Here is a 16,099-nt window from a genome sequence, read left to right on the forward strand (position 1 = left end):
ATTTAAGTAATCAGAGCAAGAAAACACTTGATTTTCAGATTTATTTATTTATTTATTTTGGCGTTTGGCCAATAAAACTAATTCTGATTTATTATATTTAGTAAAATAAAAAGATTTTCAATAAACAACTATATAAAACAGTTAAAATTAACAAAAATATTTCTTAGTTTTGCTTCAACATGTAACTGAAACAATTCATAAATCAGGGCTGAAAATAATTATTCATTTTTCATGATTCATGTTCTTTTTTTCAGTTAATCAATGAATCGTTTGGTCCCTAAAATGTAAGAAAAGGGTAAAAAATAACTGTTAAATTTTCTGTCAGCAAAGATTTTAGTCATCAGATGTTTAGCGCAACAATTAAATAAAATTCCTTGTACATAAAGACATATTAAGCAGATAAAACAAATTCTATTTTAGTCAAGAAAAAATGAAAAATTATAAAATGAAATGCTAAGATGCTGATCACAAAGAACCCAAAGATTTTCAATAAACAACGACATAAAACAGTAAAAATCAACAAATTCTCTTGTTTGAAAAAAATATTTAAAACAATCTATAAATCAGGCCTGAAATTAATTTTTTACTTTTTTTTGAGAGATTGATTTATTATTTTGTCCCTAAAATGTAAGAAAACAGTAAAAGAAATATATCTGTTATAATATATTGTCTGTCACCGGAGATTTTAGTCATCAACATTTAGAGCAACAAAATTTAAATTAATTTATTTATTAAATATATAGACAAATTTGACTGCTGAAACTCATTCTGATTAAGTCGAGAAAATAAAATAAAAAATTCAATAAAACTAAATATTTAAAAAAAAATGCCAATCACAAGATGTTTAAAGACTCTTTGTTTTATTAATAATCCAAAGATTCTCAATAAAAGATGAAATAAAACAGTAAAAAACAACAAATTCTGTTTGAGAAAATATTTGTTTATTTTGTTTTGACATGTGACTGAAACAATTAATAAATTGGCTGAAATTAATGATTATTTCTATTCTTTTGATCGATCGATGAATCCTTTGGTCACTAAAATGTAAGAAAACTGTGAAAAATACTTGTTATAAGACGTTTAGAGCAACAAAATAATTTGTATTTATTTATTTTATTTATTTATTTATTTAATATAGAGATTTGATAATAAAACTCGTTCTGATTAAGTTGAGAAGAAACTAAAACGGATATATAACAGTAAAAAGCAACAATTTCTCTTGCTTGAGAAAATATTTGTTAGTTTTATTTTGATACAATTAATAAATCGGCTGAAATGAATTATTACTTTTGTTGATGATTCATTGTGTTTTGTTTTTATAAAATAAAAATAAAAGTTTACTATCCATTAGGAATGATTTAAAAATATCTGTAACTGTAATATGTCATATTTAAAATGTTTTATATGAAGTTATTATGAGAAAACAACAAAAATAAAATTACTGACGTATTTGGCCGATGAAACTGATTTAGTCCATAAAATACAGTAAAAAATTAAATAATACAAAACATGTTCATCACTATCCAAAGAAATTTAATAAACAATGATAAACCAGATTTATTTCCAGTTTAACAAACCAAAATATGATCCACAAGGAAAGAGATTTCTGTCTCACTGAAATCAGTGGTGTGAAGGAAAATAAATACATAAACAATATATAATTTATATTAAATAAAAATAAATAAAAATACAAAAAACCCATACAAAAAAGGTTAAACAAAATAAATGATATATTAAATATCAAATATAAATATGTTATATTATAAATATAAATATGATATATTATATTAAATATAAAAACATACATATTCATACAAATAAATATATATAATAAATGTATTATAAATATAGCTGATGGTCTTTAATATTTCTCTTTTTTTGCAAAATCATTCATTTTTAGGACTCAATAATCAAACTTTTTAATTTTTAAATAACTTTTAATGAAGCGTGAGTTGATATAATATGTGTGATATGAAAAGATGACTGCTGGAAAACTAAATGTCTTCTCAGCAGATGATCAGATTCAATAATGCATTAAAAATGAAAAGTAGTTTGACAAAAATAAGTGTAAAAAAAAGTAAGTGTTTATAAACACTTTTCAAAGTGTCCTGAATGTAGTAAAACCAGTTTTCTCCACATATTGAAGTATTGTCAGCCTCTCCTGTCCTCTCCTCTCTGCTCTGTGTAAACAGCCTCTCCTGTCCTCTCCTCTCTGCTCTGTGTAAACAGATTTTCAGTGAATATTTGTCATGTGACCGTTGGTCTCATCAGAATCAATCATGTCTTCACAGTGTCTCTGAGGAGCAGAATTTAATGTTTTTAGAAGGATCTGGTTAGTGCAAACGCTTTATTTTAAATGACACATGTAGAATAAAGAGATTCTGACACTAATATAAAAAGTGACCAAAACTTGTGTTAAATGTTGATAACTGATGATCCATTCAAGGACCGTCAAGTTCAAACTCTGACCATAATGTCTGTTTTTACAGTCTCCACAGTAAATGGTGCATTTGTATTTTTTTTTAAATGAAAACCTTCGTTGGGGTTGGCAGTAAGTGCACTTCTTGTGTAGACGTACACGGCTGTAAAGCTGTGCAGGTTCATCTGCAGGTTTGTGTTCAGCCTGGCAGCGCAGCAGCCATTATCAGTATTTAATACCAGCTCTGTATCAAGCGGATCCATCAGCTCTGAGAGTCATTACACTGCTGAAAACAACACTCTGATGCTCTAATGGCCGTCTCTTCCTGCTAATTCCCCTCCAACTCCTGAGAGACGCAGCCGACTTTAATCTGCCGGTTCCTGACAGACGAGCAGGGGTCTCACTAAACACACTCACCTCCTGCACCTGAAGGTCAAACAAAGGGAAAACTTTACCCGCAGAGAAGAAGTGGAAAAAAAACACAAATACTGTGATTGATTTCCCCCTAACTTCATAATAAAAATATATGATTAAGGAAACTTTAAAAACTGAATGAGACATCTTTTAGTTTGATTTAGATTTATTGGACTGCACCAAAATAATAACAATAAAAAAGACAAAAATGTATAAAAAACTGAGATATTTGTGTTTGAAAGTGAACTTTTTAAGGATTCAGATACTTCACTGCAGTAAAAGTACTAATACCACACTGAAAATACTGCGTCAGGTAAAAGTCCTGTGGTCCAGTCTTATCGAGTTGTTAGAAGTACTCGGATACTAAGAGTGAACATTAAAACAGGGATAGGATCCCATAATTAAAGGGAAATAAAACACTTAGAAACATAGACACACATAGAAAAAAGTGTAGAATAAATCAAAAACCATTTAAATCTCTATGTCTCTACTAAGTTTACTAGGTTTCTACAAAGAAAAAAGAAAAATGTTGAAGAAAGTCAAGTTTACGTGGTTATACATGTGCATGTTGAGCTGAGATCGTGACTGTGAGCAGACTGAAGATCAGCTCAGAGGAATCTAAATCTGAAACAAAAGACTGCATTTGTCAGCTGAAGCAGCGCTGCAGCGCCCGGTCCTCAGGGAGGGGGGTTGGGGGGGACAGCACGAGTCATCGATCGAGTCCTGGCAGGTCTTCAGTGTGTCGCTGCTGCAGCAAACGTTTCTCCCAAACCTGCTGTGAAAGAAGCTGCAGACTGTCGCTCAGATCACTGATCTGTCAACTCAGCCCGTCTGAAGGTTAGCACACAACGGAAGGACATTTATCAGCAGTTATCATGTTATCATGATTATAATAAAGATGACTCTGATTCTGAGAATAATGTAAAGTAGGACCTGCTCCACCTGCTGGGGGCAGTGATGCACATTAACCCTCTGAACCCCAGAAATGTTTGTTTTCTTTAAAAGATCGACCAAAAAAATAAATAATACAGTTTACCGTAGAAAGAAACGGTAAAAACAGACATTATCATCAGAGTTTGAACTTTAGGACAGTCATTGAATTGATCATCAGTTACAAACATTTCTGTTACAAATTATAACAAAATCAACAAAAACCAACATGATAACGATCAAAAACCAATATGATGACATTCAAAAACCAATGTGATGACAGTCAAAAACCAATATGTCAATGGTCAAAAACGAACCTGATGATGGTCAAAAACCAACATGACGACGGTCAAAAACCAATATGATGACAGTCAAAAACCAATATGTCAATAGTTAAATACGAACCTGATGATGGTCAAAAACCAACATGATGACGATCAAAAACCAATATGATGACAGTCAAAAACCAATATGATGACAGTCAAAAACCAATATGTCAATGGTCAAAAACCAACATGATGACAGTCAAAAACTAACATGATGACTCTCAAAAACCAATATGATGACAGTCAAAAACCAATATGATGACAGTCAACAACCAATATGATGACGCTCAAAAACCAAAATGATAATGGTCAAAAACCAACACGATGGCTGTAAAAAAACAATATGATGATGGTCAAAAACCAATATGACATCACTGTTACCCAGAATGGTGAAATTACTGTTTTTGGGTTACGTTTGGGTTTGCCAGGTCTTTCCAGCATCCTCCCCCGCCACCTGATCCAACTCACCACCAGGTGGTGATCAGTTGACAGCTCTGCTCCTCTCTTCATAGTGTGGTGGTGAAATTACTGCAGTATTGTTTCTACTGAAATATGATCATTGAGATGCTGGTACGACATTTTCTCTGTTACATCCTGCAGCTGATGAACAGTTTGTGTGTTTAAAGAGGCGTTCGGTGATATATTGGTCGGTCAGCTCACGTCCGCCTCCACAGAACCTCAGAATCTGTTGACTCACTGAAAGAAACCAACAACCTTCTCAGCCCACACAGATAAATCTGGATTATATATATATATATATATATATATATATATATATCAATAAAACAGTTTTATTTTTACACTTTGTGCTCAAGGCACCAGAACTTCTTCTTCTACTTTTGGAAAACCAACTGGTTCTCAGAGCTGTACCTGATCATGTCTTCACTCTTGACGAGATCTCAACACGGGGTCCATTTAGTAGCTGTTCTTGAGCTTCCTCAACATGTAATGTATGAAATTACAGTTTTGACATTGAAAACAAAACAATCTCATCCATTAAGTGGCTTTTCTGGAGCTTTCAGCTGGATCACAGGATGTTCAAGTTGTACTGAACGTATTTCAAGAAGTCCTTAAAGTACAAGAACAAAATGGGATTTTAAACAATGAATTACATGGAAATTGGTGAAAACTTGGCTGAGGAGGATCATGAATTAGAACTGAAAGCTCCAGAGTTGTAGATGTGTCTTCCGTTAATATCTGAGAAGATAAAAAAGATGAACCTTAAAGACACAAATGTAATAATGTTGTTTTCATTGTGGAGCAGTAGTTTTAATATTGCTTCTCAAATCTCCCGACTCAAACTTTTAATATCACGGTAGATCTGCAGGGTAAATCCTGAGCAGCAGCATCTGACTGTTCATTATTCTACACGGACACATAGCAACAAGCCAATGAGTTGATGAGACTTCCAATTATCTTGCAAGGCTGGTTTTCCTCCATGAGCCAGCAGGGGGGGCAAACAGGTCATTTTATCATCACAATGGTTTCTAAACTGTTTTATTAGGTTGAAAATGCTGCATAGTTCTGCTTTCAAGGAAAACAATAACTTCACCGACAAAATTATTATTATTTTTATTATTATGTAGAAATACTAAAAGAAATACTGACTTATGTGATATCCAATCTAATTCAGTTTTTGGCCATTAGATGGCAGCAAAAACAAGCTTCCGGACTCAATCCAAATCATTTAATAATCCGTCTGACCGTTGTGTTTCAGAGCGCCGCCTTCAGCTTCTCTTCAACACCTTTCTCCGTCTCGCCGTTTCATGGCCAGCAGCATGGAGGCGTCCCAGCAGCCCGAACAGCCAATCAGCACGCAGCAGGCAGGAGAGGCCGACCACGGCGCCGTCACCTCTCAACCCACCGGCGCAGAGCAAGAAGCCCCGCCCACTACCACAGACGCTGGTGCTAATCAAACGGAGGAAATGGACCACCTGACAGTGATCACTGATAACATGGAGACCAGTAAATACACCTGTCCCACACCTGAGATAGACCCCACCCAACAGCCCACTTACTGTTACACTCACTTTATACTCTAAATCTCAATAATATACTTTTTACTGCACTAAATTTCTTTATATATACTCTGCAGATACCAAATATAATCAACAAATAAATATGTCTAATAGAAAGTCTCATTGGTGCTAACATAAAAAATAAACAGTATTATTCAGATCTTTTCTATTCCTGATTCTCATATTGTTTGAAAATACATTAAAATATCCTTTTGGTAGAGTGTGGCTGCCAAAAACTGTGATAAATGAAAAGGTATTCTTAAAAATAAAACATCTTTGCTGTCTGACTTCCTGTCTGTGGCTCAGTGCCGACATAAATCTTTAAAAACACAAATCTATATTTATCCTCCTCGGTCTCTTGCAGGTAACGGCGTCGGTCCTGTGCTGGTGGACTCCCCCACAGTGTCCTCTGTGTCGCCCGTTCTTCACGGTAAGCCTGGCGGTCACGCCAACGGCCGGCCTGGTCTGAGCAGCCGGTCCGGCTCGCTGGCGGCGGGCTCCCCCCGGCCCTCGCTCAGCCGTCGTCCCAGCACCATGCCAGAGGTGGCTCAGGATGGCTCCAAGCCCCGGGACTACCTGCTGCTCGCCATCCTGTCCTGCTTCTGTCCGCTGTGGCCAATCAACATCGTCGCGCTCACTTTCTCCGTGATGGTACGGTTTTTTATGCAATGAAAGAGTGTTTTTACTTTTCTGTCTCAGTTCTGACCAACTGATTCACCAACCTGCTCTCTTCAATCTGCAAAAATAACACGACTTTCACATTACATGCAACGCAGATGCTAAACTCCATCCTGCTGCCTCTGACCCTCAGTGTCTCTAACACTGCTCCCATAGACTCCTATGAGAGTCTCAGGATATGGTATGGTTCACTGCTGGAACAAAAAGCTTCAGTTTGGTTGAATTTGTGCTCCGTCAGCACTTCTCTAAGGTCAGGGTCAAACAGTTCCTGGTTAGGCTTTAAAAGCCTCCACTCCCTCCCACCCTAACTGACACTTTGTGCTTTATACTCCAAAGTACTGCGGCCGCTAAGGGCATCACTAACTCCAAACAGAGACACGGGGACAGTTTGGTGATCAGATGCAGCAGGACTAGAGTTATGCATTGCATGTAATCTGAAGGTGTAAAATCGAGTTATTTGTAGCAGATTGGTGACATTCGGCTGGATTTACTTTTTTTTTCAAAGGCAACAAAGTCTGATTTCTGTTGTATCCCTCCTAAAGTTAGTTTGGTGGTGATTAAATCTTCTTCCCTTGTTTTTACTGCTCAGTCCCGGAACAGTCTGCAGCAGGGCAACTTGGACGGTGCTCGCCGTTTGGGCCGCAACGCCATGGTTCTGTCCATCGTGTCCATCCTGGGAGGCATCGTCATCATCACGGCAGCCATCGTCCTCAACTGGGGACGTGAGTAACACCCATTTTCAATAAACTTTCTCCCTCAAGATGAATTTTCTGTATCGACTTGTGACAGTGAAATATTTGAACAAACAAAAGGAAATATTAGTGATTACTTCTGACACTTCTTGACTCTGTTTTCCCAGAACCCAGCCTGATAGACTGAACTGGACTTTGTAATGAGTCAGAGAGCTGAAACGGCTCCAGGGACTTTAGACTTGGAGCTGTCACAGTTAGCCCTCTCTGATTTATTCATTCACGAGGTCTGAGAGAACACAAAGGCCATTTGCTGAGTGGAAACACTGCTTTAGTAGATTAAATGTCTTCTGCTCCTGAACTAAAGTGGTAAAATTCCACTTCTCTCCTTATTCGTGTGTCTGTGTCGGTATCAGGGACTTTTTCTGCATCAAAATATGGTGGAAAATTACAAGGTGCACCTGAATGCACCATGAAGTGCCCATAGATTGTGATCACAGTTCTAAAAAACACAACGAAGAAACAAAGACATGGATTCATTGTAAATACAATTGAAGATGGTAAAAAAAAAATATATATATATATATATATAGAAAGGGAAATATTTTTAGTATGGGGAGTCCTTAATACTGGTTGATTGTTTATTATTTAATGCAATTTATTAATTTTTATTTTGACTTAGACAAACTTTATTGTCATTCAGTTATACATATAAATATGCACATAGAACAAAATCCTGTTGCACTGGCTCACAGTGATTGTACTCTGGAATGTCACAAATAAAGTATAAATATAAAATATAAAACTGTAAAAAAAAAAAAAGAGAATATTTATATTGCACAGAAGTGTAGCAGCAGAAAGTGTTTTTGTACACAGACAATAGACGACAGATGTTTGTATATTATCTGTTATTCTTAGAGGTTATTGAATGTATCGAAGGACAAGCAAGCTCCAGCACTAAACTATTAGTATTATTATTTATCTTTGGATGTTTGTTAATTGATGGTTGGACCTGGTTTGTGTTGAGGTTTGTCATGTTGGGCGGCTGCGGCTCAGTTGGTAGAGCGGGTTCCCCCCCAACCGGTTGGTGGTTCGATCCCTGACCGTCGCAGCCTACATGTCGAAATATCCTTGAGCAAGATACTGAACCCCAAAATTGCTCCCGATGCTGTGTTCATCGGTGTGAGAATGAATTCCCAATGGTGGCAGGTGGCACTGTTTAGGGTAGCCTAAACAGTGCCACCTGCCACCATTGGGAATTCATAGTGAATGAGCACAGTCTCTAGTGTAAAGCGCTTTGAGTGGTCACAAAGCGACTAGAAAAGCGCTATGTAAGTGCAGGTCCATTTACCATTTACCATGTTGTTCTCTTGTTTGTTTAGACATACAGAGAAAGTGAAAAGTTTGACTCCAGTAAAGCTCCTCATGTTGTTCTCTGACTCTCTCTCACTGTCTTCTTTCCATCTCCAGTGATTTTAAAATCCTGATTGAAACCGCCTGGAAACAGCGACACCGACTTCACGACCGACACGACACCGTTTCCCCTCCGACCTCCTGAAGCACTCCCATTCTCAAGCGCCTGCACCGGATGAAAAATCTGTTCCTGTTCTTTGCTGTTGTTTCTTGCTGCACGACGAGCATGGTCCGCTCTACCTCCGACTCCCGACGCCGACCCCTGATCTGGACTCCGATTGGGAGAAAAGGAAGGATCACACGATGCTCATTTCATTCTGTGGTAGCAGCTGATCTCCTGGTCAGAGATGAACAAGGGCCGTCATGGAAAAGGGATTATCTGACCTCTGAATGAGTCTCCAGTGATGATGCAAACTGTGGGTGGACGTGGTTTCCACTCTTTGATGCCAAATAATAGAAACTTGGTGTTGAGCTGAACTGAAACTGGGAGATGCTGCTGCTGCTGATAGTTCAACATGGAGACGAACGTTCTTTGTACCGTGAGAGTGACTTGTTTTTCATCGTCCAGCTGTTCCTGCTGGTGGACACACTCCTGCTGCTGCTGCATGGTGCCACAGAGAGCTCAGTCCTCACGTCACGTCTCACAAGCTGTGGAATCTTCCTCAGTATTCATTTCATCTTTCTATCTGAAATAAAAAAAATGAAGCATGTTCCTGCAGATAAATCAGCTGCACTACAGCAGCCGGTACGATAAAATGTTCCGTGAAGTTACAGAGTTTAACAACGATGACTCGGGCAAGGAAAAAAAACTTCCTAACTTGGTCTAATCCATGTCTGTAAAACTCACCGAAGCTTCATTCAAAACTCCACTTCTTCAGCTGCTGTTTAAGGTTCAGGTCAGCCTCCAGCTGGGAGCACCTTGTCCATCCTTTAGAGGGCAGACGGACCCTATTATAACTCTTTATTATTGAATATTATAGATCCAAACGGTTGTGACTCTACGAAAAAACGTTTAAATAGCGGACAACACAAAACACAAACTGCTGGTACCAACTAAACTAATGGGAGAAAACCTGAACAAACCGACCGAAGCTCCAGGCTTCACACCCAACACCTCATTAAATCCACTTGTATAATCTAATATGATCCAATACAACGTCCCCAACCATAAATTCTGCCTTTACGAAAATAAAAAATAGCATTAAGTTTTGATTGGCACTGTCAGAGAGTTATTAATCTCACTACCTTTACTACTATCTTTATTATCAAGGTTGTAGTTTGCAGGAGTTTTGAACTGGAGTTCATTAGAGAAATTAGTATTTCGGATCAGATCAACAGCACCAGTGTGGGTAGGACTAAAGCTGCAATAAATGCGTTTAAAAAACAGCTTTAAAACTAAAGTATTAAAGCCAAAACTAAAACTCTGGTGCAGACCAAAACAACCAATCTACACAGAGCGACAGATTCAACACGATGGGAGAGGACTGAAGTCTGCTGGGTTTGGTTTGGTGAACACCAGAGCAGATTACGGCTGCTAGAACCAAGCGGACTCAGTTTGCGCTCGGTTCCGTGTCGATTTGTTTATTTCTGTGTTTACATTCTTCACCGCCAACTTTCCAACCAATACGAAATAAAACGTGTGAGTAGCTTTCAGCCCTCCACCTTCGTACATGCCCCTCTGCAAATCTTTTGTTTTTATCTGATCAATTTCACTCTGATTCAGACAACCCAGACTGGAGCTGTGAGGTTGCGATGCCCACCAACTGTTACCATGGTGCAGTCATGTAACCCTCTCCTCATTAGCATAATGAGCATACATTATGTAAAAAACAAGTCAAAATCAGGCAAAAAATTGGCATAGAAAGGTGATAAGGTTAATATCTTAATGAATCTGTTTGTAGTACTTGTCTGTTTGGCTCCAGTGGAAACATTTCAACTAATTTTCCCTTAATTTAAACTAATTATATTAATGAGGAAAAGAAGAGATTCATTTCTGGACATAAAAATTGACTTTTAGATCAGATCAGAGTCGTTTCCAGGCCCTTAATTATCTTGTTATAGTAATTACTATAATTACCCGAGACGCAGCTCTCATACAGACGTTTATCTCCTCTGCTGAGCTTTTACGTGACATTTCCATCATTAAAGTTCACAGGAACCAGCAGGTTCTCCGGCAGACTGAAGCTGATGGTGTCCGGTTGGTTGATTAACAGCTTCATCCGTCCTCAGATGAACCTGTCATCAGGCTCATCTCGTCCACTCAGCGTTTCCTCAGCTTGAAGCTGCGCCAAACACTCAGAGAGCCAACCTGCAGGAACAGCCTCCCTTTCTTTGAGTGTGTGTGTGTGTGTGTGTGTGTGTGTGTGTGTGTGTGTGTGTGACAGATCGTTTTGGGGGAACTTTGAGAAAAATAAGCTGTTGTTCTAGAACTAAACTAACTCCTATAACCCGTGCATGTTTACAGTATTTATATCCGAATGCTTTTCTCAGACTGTAGCCTCACTTAACAGCACAGCTAACTGAGTAGCACTTTGTAAATAAATTATATGAGGAATTGTAACTTGTCTGCCCGGAGAAGACGTCCTGTCGCTGCCCGATCTGCACAGGAAACCTGTTTCACTCTGCTTCCTGCCTCCAGTCTCTGGGGTCTCAATACAGTCACGATATCGTCTGGTTTAATAGTTCTGAAATAGAAGAGTGAGAATGTTTTTATTTATTGTTAAGATTATCTAAAATCTGGAGCGAATGAAAAAGCTCCAGGTAGAACCGGAACCCGGTTTATTTAATTCTGCAGTTTAAATAAAAAATAATGTTATTGTTGGTTTTAATAGTTAAGAAACTGATGATTTAAATGTTAAATATACATTTCTCTTGCTTTTGTAAAGAATGTCTAAAATATGGAGCTAATAAGCTAGAGAAACATAGAACAAAGACCCAATTTCTCCCTAAACACTTTCCCTTATTTTGGTTAAAATAAAATAAATATGAAATATGAAGCTATTTTCAAAGTTTTTCTTCTTTTGTAAATTATGTATCAAATTTAGAGCCAATACAATAAAAATACACTTTCCTTCTATTACTCCTTTTCCCCCAATTTTGGGAAAAAAATTCTAATATATGTAGCTAATTTCAACGACTGTCCCAAATTTAGAGCCAATAAAGTAAAGAATATTTTTTTCCCAATTAAATAAAGGCGTTTTTTGTCTCAGTTATGGAGATAATTCCATCATCCATTAACAAAACTGTGAAAATGCTTGAAAAAAGGTCTTCTGACGGTGGGACAAACAGATCGGGTTACTGGGACGGATCGGGCAGATCTGACGCGTGACGTAACTGACCAACGGAAAAAACTCACCGCCACAAATGCACGAGTGTTTTCTAAAGCGTGGATGAGACGGCATCTCTGTGTGGAGGTGAGCTCAGCGAGACAGCTCGCCGCTCTGGACTGTATGTAGCATGCTGTTTACTAATCACATTATGCAAAACAAGCTCGATGTCAGTACGAATGCTCGCTTCTCCGAGTCGTGCTCCGGCGGACTCGGACACGGTTGTGTTTGGACTTTGCTTGCGCTACCTCTCAGAGCTGCTCAGTGTTTCTACCACCTCACGTTTGTTCCACTCTGATGGTTTTAACTGACTGTTAAATCTCTATCGTTTGCTCTGTTGTGTTTCCACTTTTACTAACTGTGATTTTTAACGTGCAGGGTTTGAATTGTGAACACAGAGTTTAACTCACACAAGGTCTGTAAATAGAAAATATATCATCATAACAGAGTTCTGCCCTGTAGGAACTGACCGGTCTGATGATAGCACCATGTTCGCACCAAACGTTTGAAATAACATCGATCTAATGAACCAGCCTCCATTCAGAAAACAAGCATTTTAAAAGTGATTTGCTTCTCGTTTTGCAGAAACACCAGACAAAGCATGACTTCAGACTTTTTACACATCTGCATCATGATGTGGTTATTCCTGCATCATTTTATAGCAAATAAATCACAGCAAAGTCTCTTTATTCTGGGTGCAGTCCCTGAAAACCTGCTCTGGATGATGTTATTAATCCAGACGTGATCCGGGACTTCCACAACATGTTCTTCACTAGCCAGGACCACACCATCAACAGAGTGCAGAGAAAGGTTTTGGAGGGTTCAGTTGAATTTGTGTTCCGTCAGCACTTCTCTACGGTTAGGGCCAAACAGTTCCTGGTTAGGCTCTAAAAGACAGTTTAAAGAGGGAATAAATCATGTAAATGCTGTAAAAGTAGTTAGGAGGACAACGTGACTACTGGAAGAGACATAGTTCAATAAAAACGTGATGCAGGAAGTTAAGAGAAGTTTGAATCACATGCTGCACTTTGGTTTCACATGGACACCAACACTGCTCTGCTGGGGAACAGTTAAGAGTTTTTTATTGGTCATTTTGCATGTATATATTTTTTTAATATATTTTCTTTTTGGTTAATTTTTGTTGTTTTTTGTCTTTTTTTGAGCATTTTTTATATTTTTGTCTTTTTTTTGTCTTGTTGGCCCTTTTTTTTGTCTTTTTTGGTTATTTTATGTCTTCTTCTGGGCCATTTTAACAAATCACATTTTGGTCATTTAGTGTCTTTTTTTTGTCATTTTCTATTTCTTTGTTGGCCCTTTTGTGTCTTTTGTTATTTTGTGTCTTTTTTGGTTATTTTATGCCTTCTTTTGGTCATTTTTACATCTTTTTAAGTCACTTTGGGTCTTTTATTTGTAATTTTTACACCCTCTTTTAGTCATTTTGCATCTTTTTTCACGTCTCATCGGTTTTCTTGACACACAGAGAGGCAGAGACAGAATGAGTCATTTGTCCCTTTGGATAAAAGCGTCAACTTATTGACATTGTGAGGGACAAAGGGTTAAATGAAGGCTGGACGTGGTGCCGTTGAGGTGTGGTCCTGCTCCTGAAATGACAGAATTTATTTGTTGTTTGGCGAAAGAAATGTTGGTTTCTGCCTCTCGTTTGGCGCGAACACGACAGAAGGAAAGAAAAGTTCTGAGGAAGATTTTCAGCAGAGATCTTTATAAGTTTGTGTCTCAGTGTTTCAGGTTAAACATTTAAACATAATTCAGCATTAAAGGGAACATATCATAAAAAAAATCTCTGCAGACAGAATGACATCATGTGTTCTCACAGAAACCCAAAACAGCAGCAGTTTCCCACAAAACTCCCCAAAAAGCACAAAATAAATTAAACTCTGCATGTGTCACAGAGGGGAAAAACACTAAAAGACTCATTTGGAATTAATCATTTGAGTGCTTTACTTTGATTTTATGCAGCTTTGCTCTGATTTCTGACAAAAACACATGAATAAACTGCAGATTTTAAAATCTCAGATTGTTTGATGCTGTTCATTTATTCATTCTTTCTTTTTAAACCTGGAACAACATGAGTATAAGCTGCATTTATAGGATATCAGTAAATGTAATATGAGGAATAGAAGCTTTGACTTTTGTTATAAAGTAAAAAAAAGAAAAGCTGCAGATCTTCCTCAGAACTCTGTAAACTGGATGTTGATGCTGTTTTATTTTATTGTTGGGTCTCTTCGTGTGTTTTCCCTCTATGATTTTCTTTTGTAAAGGCTCTTTTGACAGCTGATTACCTGACCTTTGTATTTTTATATTTCCCATTCTCTGGATCTCTTTTTGTATCAACATGATAACCTGTTGTTTGTAACGCTCACTATAACCTGCTTCCTGCCTGCTTTTTTTTAACTCGGAGAGGTTTTTGGGGGGCGGAGCATGACTTCGTTGTGTCCTTCTCTTGTTCTTGATTGCCGGACCCTTTCTGTGCCTGTGCATGCCTTACAGTGACTGCTGAACGAGTATGGGTGTACACTAATGCATTTATCAAACACACTGTTGACCTACTGATGTTGAGTATTTGATCATGTTTGAAGGGAATAAATCCCAGTTAAATACGACCTCCTCCAGTCTGCCGGCTCGTCAATCCATCCACTCTTCCTGTATGTGGCGCCTTTATTTGTTATGGCGAGAGATTAAATTCACGTGTCGCAGTGATTACAGGCATCACTTACCCTACTGCGCTGTAAATCTCAGGCCGCTCCGTGCTTTCAGTTATTGCGTCGTAAACATGTATTATACACAGAAACATGCTGGAAATATGAGTCAGTGTTGTTGACACAAACACCTTCAGAAGAAATCTGATTTCAGTGCAACATTTTCAAATTTTTTTGGCATTAAAAGTTGCTGAAAATACACCGTACCCTCCAGTTAGTTCAGATTTGGCCGTTATCAGATGATTAAATGGGTTTTTATCAGTGATAATCATCCCGTCAGTGCTCCACCTACTGGTCGGTCCGGCAGCTTGTTATCAGCTTACGAACACAGGTCATGAACGACTGTCTCCTGGTGAAAGTCCTGGTTTGTTTTACTTTATTGGTCATATTTTTGTTACATGAAACACTTTTTTGGCCACAAAAGTTGTTTAAGGGTCGCCTCCCTTCCAGTTAGTGATCATCATCTCGTCAGTGCTCCACCTGCTGGTCGGTCCGGCAGGTTGTTTTCAGCTCACGCTGGTTTTGAGACACTTCACTTTCAGTTTAAGATCTAAAAAGCTAAGGTAAGACGTTCTAAAAGACACTTTAAACAGTAAATAAATGTTCATGAATTAATGACGGAAATGCTTTTATTTTCTTAAATGGCGTTGTGCTTTTATTTTGTAAGATTTGTTTCTACATGGCTGAAAGAAAATAATAACAGAGAGAGAAAGAAAGAGGCACGACGAGCCGGCTTCGTTTTACCTCCGATTCTGTGGAGGAGAAGACTGTGTGTGTGTGTGTGTGTGTGTGTGTGTGTGTGTGTTCATTTGAATTTTAGATTCTAGTAAATTATTGATAGACTTCACCGCTGAGGAGATCAGAGGAGGAGGAGGAGGAAAAGGAGAGGAAGAAGTGGAGGAGGAGGGGGAGGACAGAGAGAGGGGGAGGGGGAGGAGGAGAGAGAGGAAGAGAGAGAGGAGGAGGAGGAGGAAGAGAAGGAAGAGCAGGAGGAGGAGAGAGAGGGGGGGAGGGGGAGGAGGAGAGAGAGGAAGAGAGAGAGGAGGAGGAGCAAAAGGAGGAGAAAGAGAAGGAGGCAGAACAGGAGAAGGAGGAGGTAGAGGAGGAGGAGAAAAAGAACATCTAGTTCTATATTTTATACTAAATATATTTGACCTTATCTCCAGTTT

General features: G+C 38.2%; 1 protein-coding gene across 1 annotated transcript in view; it reads left to right on the plus strand.

Moving 5' to 3' along the window:
- LOC131983922 (trafficking regulator of GLUT4 1) overlaps positions 1–12,620 on the plus strand; it is a 13,372-nt gene extending 752 nt beyond the window's left edge. The window contains exons 2-5 of the mRNA XM_059348762.1: positions 5,807–6,054; positions 6,472–6,758; positions 7,375–7,507; positions 8,945–12,620. Coding sequence (XP_059204745.1) covers positions 5,856–6,054; positions 6,472–6,758; positions 7,375–7,507; positions 8,945–8,961 — 636 coding nt within the window. The 5' untranslated portion in view covers positions 5,807–5,855 and the 3' untranslated portion in view covers positions 8,962–12,620. The remainder of the gene's footprint in view (positions 1–5,806; positions 6,055–6,471; positions 6,759–7,374; positions 7,508–8,944) is intronic.
- The last annotated feature ends 3,479 nt before the right edge of the window (positions 12,621–16,099 follow it).

The sequence above is a fragment of the Centropristis striata genome, chromosome 13 (assembly GCF_030273125.1).
Source record: "Centropristis striata isolate RG_2023a ecotype Rhode Island chromosome 13, C.striata_1.0, whole genome shotgun sequence".
Lineage (NCBI taxonomy): Eukaryota > Metazoa > Chordata > Actinopteri > Perciformes > Serranidae > Centropristis > Centropristis striata.